We start from the raw sequence: 7,836 nt of genomic DNA, 5'->3' as shown, positions 1-7,836 counted from the left end.
ATGTTTCCAGTGCCACTGGCTGCCACACGACCTCAAAACAAATTAGGGTTTTTAGTAGTCAGTTAAAGTCTGTGGAGTTAATGTAGCTGGGAGGGTTTACAAACATTTGCACATGCAATAATTAGCGTTCTGGTTTTTTTTAATTACCTGTTTTATCTTAAAATGTCCAAGTAGCTAAATTAACATTGACAGAAAATGTTGTCTTTAAATATTTTGCTACAGAAGTCTTGATTTATTTACCACAAATACTTCTTTAATAAAATCAGATATTTCCGTTACATTCAGCTTATTTACAGGCTTCTGCTTGTGAGTGTGGAAGAATATGCACATCTAGAACAATTCCAGTATTACAGAATTCAGGTTCAAGTCCAAAGTGTTTTACATGCTTCTTGTAGTTCTGCCACCTGGCACGTAATAATCCATCAACCTTTTCACCTTTACCACCTTTATTCTTTGTATTCCTTTAGATTGAATAATTCTGGTGCTCAGGTGGTGGAGGAAAAGCACAAGAACAGCACAGTTATGTTTAAAACAGAGTCCACAGCATCACCACGCTGTTGTACAGCTATTGCGTTTTCTTTGAGTTGGCTCTGGCTGCTTTCCTCTTCAGCTGCAGCGTTTTAAGCTCGGTCATGGTTGTGAACGTCCTTTTCACCCACACAGCCTAAAAAAAATCCACAAACTTCACTTAAGCTGCTTCTTACTGGACTGAAAGTTTCATGATTAAATAACGTTGCACTCATGTGTAGTCAGAAGTCAGACAGTCCTGTGTTAGCTCTCCCAGGTTCCAGTTTAAATACGGTCCAGTATTTATACCTAAACAAATGTGGCTGGTTACAGATTAGATTGGTTAGGGATTTAAATTTGGACCACAGTTTAAATTTGCCACCTAAGCACCCCAACCACAGCAAGTCTTGCCTAACATTTTGGCTCTTGTCTGTGTTGTTCTCTTTGAAGTGCTTACTAACTATACTAAATCTATTTTTGTAGTTTTCTAGGAAACTAAAAATTTGGGCTTGGCAGGTTCACTAGAAGGATCCAATCGTCCAGGAGGCAAAGTTAGTTTATTTGTTCTTTTCTTTACACTATGCCAGCTTACTAGGGCTGTTTTCATGACAGGATACAGGTTTTGTTCTAGATTATTTTTAAATAGCATTCTTTTGACCAATGGCTTCCAGGAATCTAAGTAATTTTGAGGAGAGACTGCGGTAAAAGCTTCTTTGAAGATTTTTTGTGGAATGTGAATGTCTGTTGCTTGTTTTGCTGTCAAGTCTGCTCACTCGGGTCCAATCAGAAGTTTGGAGTAATATTCGCTATAAAGTCTATTTCCTCGGCTGCTCCGTTAGGGGTCGCCGGCGGATCGTGATCCACATTATTGATCTGGCACAGTTTTTACGCCGGATGCCCTTCCTGACACGACCCTCCCTATTTATCCGGGCTTGGGACCGGCACTACAATGCACTGGTTTATGCATCCCAGCAGCTAGGTACCTATAGGGCAAGTCAGTGTCTCCAATAAACCTGACAGCATGTTTTTGGACGGTGGGAGGAAACCGGAGCTCCCAGAGGAAACCCACGCAGACACGTGGAGAACATGCAAACTCCCCACAGAAAGGACCTAGTCCGCCCCACCTGGGGATTGAACCCAGGACCTACTTGCTGTGAGGCGGCAGTGCTACCCACCTAGCCACCGTATAATATTCATTATAAGGTGATGAGTAAAATTGTGAGACGATTGGTCCTGGAATAAATGCACTGTTTGTCCATCCGTGTGCAGTACAGTGTGATAGTAAAGGTGAATAAGATCTTACCACGATAATGATAGTGTTAAACAGTAGTGGGACTGAATACACCAACGATATGAACATCCCCTTGGAGTCAAAATACTGAAACTTCGAAAATGACCTGAAAAAAATATTTACAGGTATAATTTAGAACACAACACTGATCAGATTTACAGAATAAAAACTTAACTCTTACCTCCAGTTCATGGCTGCTACCTCGTTCAGGTATTCTGCACTGCACACCATCACAACTGAGGGCGAAAACATTAATTCCCTTATTATATCAAAATAATGTCAATGTTACAAAACTCTAACTCCGCAACACACTACTACAATGACATTTAGCAATTGGTAAAGCACATTTACTCTATATTTATTAAAATAGAAATAAATAAATGTGATTTTAGTCATCGAATTTGATCTCTCTATCTATATCTCTATCTCTATCTCTCTCGCTCTCTCTCTCTCTCTCTCTCTCTCTCTATATATATATATATATACAGTGTATCACAAAAGTGAGTACACCCCTCACATTTCTGCAAATATTTTATTATATCTTTTCATGGGACAACACTATAGAAATAAAACTTGGATATAACTTAGAGTAGTCAGTGTACAGCTTGTATAGCAGTGTAGATTTACTGTCTTCTGAAAATAACTCAACACACAGCCATTAATGTCTAAATGGCTGGCAACATAAGTGAGTACACCCCACAGTGAACATGTCCAAATTGTGCCCAAAGTGTCAATATTTTGTGTGACCATCATTATTATCCAGCACTGCCTTAACCCTCCTGGGCATGGAATTCACCAGAGCTGCACAGGTTGCTACTGGAATCCTCTTCCACTCCTCCATGATGACATCACGGAGCTGGTGGATGTTAGACACCTTGAACTCCTCCACCTTCCACTTGAGGATGCGCCACAGGTGCTTAATTGGGTTTAGTCCATCACCTTTACCTTCAGCTTCCTCAGCAAGGCAGTTGTCATCTTGGAGGTTGTGTTTGGGGTCGTTATCCTGTTGGAAAACTGCCATGAGGCCCAGTTTTCGAAGGGAGGGGATCATGCTCTGTTTCAGAATGTCACAGTACATGTTGGAATTCATGTTTCCCTCAATGAACTGCAGCTCCCCAGTGCCAGCAACACTCATGCAGCCCAAGACCATGATGCTACCACCACCATGCTTGACTGTAGGCAAGATACAGTTGTCTTGGTACTTCTTACCAGGGCGCCGCCACACATGCTGGACACCATCTGAGCCTAACAAGTTTATCTTGGTCTCGTCAGACCACAGGGCATTCCAGTAATTCATGTTCTTGGACTGCTTGTCTTCAGCAAACTGTTTGCGGGCTTTCTTGTGCGTCAGCTTCCTTCTGGGATGACGACCATGCAGACCGAGTTGATGCAGTGTGCGGCGTATGGTCTGAGCACTGACAGGCTGACCTCCCACGTCTTCAACCTCTGCAGCAATGCTGGCAGCACTCATGTGTCTAATTTTTAAAGCCAACCTCTGGATATGACGCCGAACACGTGGACTCAACTTCTTTGGTTGACCCTGGCGAAGCCTGTTCCGAGTGGAACCTGTCCTGGAAAACCGCTGTATGACCTTGGCCACCATGCTGTAGCTCAGTTTCAGGGTGTTAGCAATCTTCTTATAGCCCAGGCCATCTTTGTGGAGAGCAACAATTCTATTTCTCACATCCTCAGAGAGTTCTTTGCCATGAGGTGCCATGTTGAATATCCAGTGGCCAGTATGAGAGAATTGTACCCAAAACACCAAATTTAACAGCCCTGCTCCCCATTTACACCTGGGACCTTGACACACGACACCAGGGAGGGACAACGACACATTTGGGCACAATTTGGACATGTTCACTGTGGGGTGTACTCACTTATGTTGCCAGCCATTTAGACATTAATGGCTGTGTGTTGAGTTATTTTCAGAAGACAGTAAATCTACACTGCTATACAAGCTGTACACTGACTACTCTAAGTTATATCCAAGTTTCATGTCTATAGTGTTGTCCCATGAAAAGATATAATGAAATATTTGCAGAAATGTGAGGGGTGTACTCACTTTTGTGATACACTGTATATATACAGTGTATCACAAAAGTGAGTACACCCCTCACATTTCTGCAGATATTTAAGTATATCTTTTCATGGGACAACACTGACAAAATGACACTTTGACACAATGAAAAGTAGTCTGTGTGCAGCTTATATAACAGTGTAAATTTATTCTTCCCTCAAAATAACTCAATATACAGCCATTAATGTCTAAACCACCGGCAACAAAAGTGAGTACACCCCTTAGTGAAAGTTCCTGAAGTGTCAATATTTTGTGTGGCCACCATTATTTCCCAGAACTGCCTTAACTCTCCTGGGCATGGAGTTTACCAGAGCTTCACAGGTTGCCACTGGAATGCTTTTCCACTCCTCCATGATGACATCACGGAGCTGGCGGATATTCGAGACTTTGCGCTCCTCCACCTTCCGCTTGAGGATGCCCCAAAGATGTTCTATTGGGTTTAGGTCTGGAGACATGCTTGGCCAGTCCATCACCTTTACCCTCAGCCTCTTCAATAAAGCAGTGGTCGTCTTAGAGGTGTGTTTGGGGTCATTATCATGCTGGAACACTGCCCTGCGACCCAGTTTCCGGAAGGAGGGGATCATGCTCTGCTTCAGTATTTCACAGTACATATTGGAGTTCATGTGTCCCTCAATGAAATGTAACTCCCCAACACCTGCTGCACTCATGCAGCCCCAGACCATGGCATTCCCACCACCATGCTTGACTGTAGGCATGACACACTTATCTTTGTACTCCTCACCTGATTGCCGCCACACATGCTTGAGACCATCTGAACCAAACAAATTAATCTTGGTCTCATCAGACCATAGGACATGGTTCCAGTAATCCATGTCCTTTGTTGACATGTCTTCAGCAAACTGTTTGGGGGCTTTCTTGTGTAGAGACTTCAGAAGAGGCTTCCTTCTGGGGTGACAGCCATGCAGACCAATTTGATGTAGTGTGCGGCGTATGGTCTGAGCACTGACAGGCTGACCCCCCACCTTTTCAATCTCTGCAGCAATGCTGACAGCACTCCTGCACCTATCTTTCAAAGACAGCAGTTGGATGTGACGCTGAGCACGTGCACTCAGCTTCTTTGGACGACCAACGCGAGGTCTGTTCTGAGTGGACCCTGCTCTTTTAAAACGCTGGATGATCTTGGCCACTGTGCTGCAGCTCAGTTTCAGGGTGTTGGCAATCTTCTTGTAGCCTTGGCCATCTTCATGTAGCGCAACAATTCGTCTTTTAAGATCCTCAGAGAGTTCTTTGCCATGAGGTGCCATGTTGGAACTTTCAGTGACCAGTATGAAAGAGTGTGAGAGCTGTACTACTAAATTGAACACACCTGCTCCCTATGCACACCTGAGACCTAGTAACACTAATGAGTCACATGACATTTTGGAGGAAAAATGACAAGCAGTGCTCAATTTGGACATTTAGGGGTGTAGTCTCTTAGGGGTGTACTCACTTTTGTTGCCAGTGGTTTAGACATTAATGGCTGTATATTGAGTTATTTTGAGGGAAGAATAAATTTACACTGTTATATAAGCTGCACACAGACTACTTTTCATTGTGTCAAAGTGTCATTTTGTCAGTGTTGTCCCATGAAAAGATATACTTAAATATCTGCAGAAATGTGAGGGGTGTACTCACTTTTGTGATACACTGTATATGTCTGTTTTACCACTGCTTTATTAAATTTAGGGTCATGGTAGATACAATTCACTGGACAAAAGGCAGCAAACACTCACGAGTCGGCAATCCATGACAGGGCAAACACACACACACCTAGGGGTACTTTGGTGTCTCCAATTAACCTGACTGCATGTCTTTGTACTGTGGAAGGAAACCGGAGCACCTGATGGAAATCCACACAGACACGGGGAGAACATGCAAACTTCACACAGAAAGGACCCAGACAGCTCCACCTGGGAATCAAACCCAGGACCTTCTTACTGTGCTACCCACCAGCCCTGTTTTTTATAAAAATGCTAAATAAAAACATGTTTACTACAGGTCTATCTGGAGCTACTAGAAACTGGAAAAATCTGTGCTGAAACAGACATTGTGGTAAAACAATTAAACGATAATGAATGAATGAATAATAATAATAAAAATGATAATAATAACTCACCCATCAGTAGGAAGTGGAGGATTTGTAGTCTGTAGTATTTGCAGGTGAAAACAGTAAAAACAAAGCAGGTGATGTGAAATGCAATCAGACCCAAAAGCCACGGTTCAGTCCAATCTACCTGTAAAAGAAAATCAAGTAAATCAGTTAGTTGTTGTTTATCTGTAGACTGTCACATGAGCGTAATACACAACCAGCATAAACACCTACAATCACACAACCTGCTGTTAGACTGAATTATTTCACTAAATTCTCTTACAGACTGAAGGAAAGTCCAGATTGAAGTAATCCGGACGTTACTGAAAGCGTCCAGAGGAACAGCGCTGATGTTCTTCATCTTCAATCCGCTCATCTTAACTCAATAAAACAACAATGAAAACACAAGACGTGTAGCGACACTCAACCTGAAGCACAGGGGTAACGGCTGTGTCCCGAATCAAGCCCTTCCGCACTACATAGCGTCGTAAAATAGTACACTACATAGCGCTATTATCGTAGCTAGGGCTAAATGTCGTACACACTTCTTAGTTATCTAGTATGGGAATTGAGACAGAGCCATTGACACTGTGGCTTCCGTGTTCGTCATCTATTGATCCGCCCACCTGGTAAAAAGGGAAATAAAAATACAGTAAAAGCTTCATAATTTATGTATTTATTTATTTTTACTATCCTTGTCCTCCGGGTCAGGTTCGCGGAGGGTCCGGCTGCGTCCTCAAACACAGGGCAATTATTATTATTAATATTATAAATATGAATTATATATTTTTATTAATATTGTGTTTTCATTCATCTTGCACATACACCGATTAGGCATAACATTATGACCACCTCTTTGTTTCTACACTCACTGTCCATTTTATTAGCTCCACTTACCATATAGAAGCACTTTGTAGTTCTACAATTACTGACCAGGATGGACCGATGGTAAAACAGACAGTGAATGAGTGAATGAATGAAAGTACTTATTTTACAGCACACGTGCTTTGGTGTAGCTGAGTAGCTTCTGGCTTCACTAACAACATCTTTGTCCAGTAGCTTGTAGCTCTAACTACAGTTTTGAAGTAGCTGGTCCAGGACTGGTGGTTCTTTTTCCAGTGGCTGTTTTAAATGGCAGCCAGTTCTGACAGCGTCTGGTTCTCCTGTTTCCTCACTGATGAAACATACAGAAAGGAGAGGGCATGAGAGAAACAGAAAGCTGCAAAGAGAAGCAGAAAGTAAATGTCGTGAGGTATAAGAGGTGATGGAGGGGTAATTAATGGAGGTATATGGTCTGTCGTTTAGGCAGAAAGCACAAACAGGAGTGTGTTTGTGGAACTGAAGCTTGTGGAGAGTGTGTAACATCAGCTCGACGGCTCAGGACGAATTACTCACACCATTAAGCTCCTCGCTGACTGACACCTTTCACTGATCCGCCGGCTTGAGACGTCTACACGTTTACTAATATTTATTTTAACTGGAAAAGCAACAACCGGTTAACAACATCACCTAGCGCCGGCGCTCCGGTTCCTGTAATGAGGTAGTGGAAAAACTAAAGAGCGCACATGCTGAAAATCTGGCCTTTAAAACAAGCCTCAAACAAAACATGTTTTGTCAGAGATCGGTACAAGTTAGATGATTAGTTCAGGGAAACTTCGGGCAATTATAAACCCCCACCTGAAGGGTCCGGGCGGGGCCCAGAGAGTGCCTGAGGGCCCGCTCCTAAATGGTTTTTATTTACAGTCACTTCATAAAATATTGCCTTGTTAAATATGAGTGAAAACCTTTATAAAAGTGGTTTTGTGATTAAAGCTGCATGGGTAGAATTTACCCTCATGTGGTTCCATTGTGCTTTTTCTTGCAACGATAGTA

At 42.6% G+C, this 7,836-nt stretch overlaps 1 protein-coding gene across 1 annotated transcript; it reads right to left on the bottom strand.

The window, feature by feature from the left end:
- Positions 1 to 231: 231 nt before the first annotated feature.
- tmem18 (transmembrane protein 18) lies at positions 232 to 6,444 on the bottom strand. Its single transcript, XM_063015298.1, has 5 exons — positions 6,248 to 6,444; positions 5,992 to 6,109; positions 1,980 to 2,034; positions 1,811 to 1,904; positions 232 to 664 (listed from the first exon to the last, which is right to left on the bottom strand). Exons 1-5 carry the CDS (start codon positions 6,338 to 6,340, stop codon positions 566 to 568), a joined length of 459 nt encoding a protein of 152 aa, XP_062871368.1. The 5' UTR covers positions 6,341 to 6,444; the 3' UTR covers positions 232 to 565.
- Between the last annotated feature and the right edge of the window lie 1,392 nt (positions 6,445 to 7,836).

Source organism: Trichomycterus rosablanca, chromosome 19 (assembly GCF_030014385.1).
Source record: "Trichomycterus rosablanca isolate fTriRos1 chromosome 19, fTriRos1.hap1, whole genome shotgun sequence".
Taxonomy (NCBI): domain Eukaryota; kingdom Metazoa; phylum Chordata; class Actinopteri; order Siluriformes; family Trichomycteridae; genus Trichomycterus; species Trichomycterus rosablanca.
The sequence above is the reverse complement of the archived record's forward strand: the minus strand, read 5'-3'. Positions and strand labels throughout refer to the sequence as shown.

What these genes read in the sequence shown, in the direction of transcription:
- tmem18 (XM_063015298.1), bottom strand. Translation starts at nt 6,340, where the DNA reads ATGAGCGGATTGAAGATGAAGAACATCAGCGCTGTTCCTCTGGACGCT. An exon ending in CCTCCACTTCCTACTGATGG is followed by an intron (nt 2,035 to 5,991) that starts GTGAGTTATTAT and finishes TTTCGCCCTCAG; the next exon opens with TTGTGATGGTGTGCAGTGCA. An exon ending in GTAGCAGCCATGAACTGGAG is followed by an intron (nt 1,905 to 1,979) that starts GTAAGAGTTAAG and finishes TATTTTTTTCAG; the next exon opens with GTCATTTTCGAAGTTTCAGT.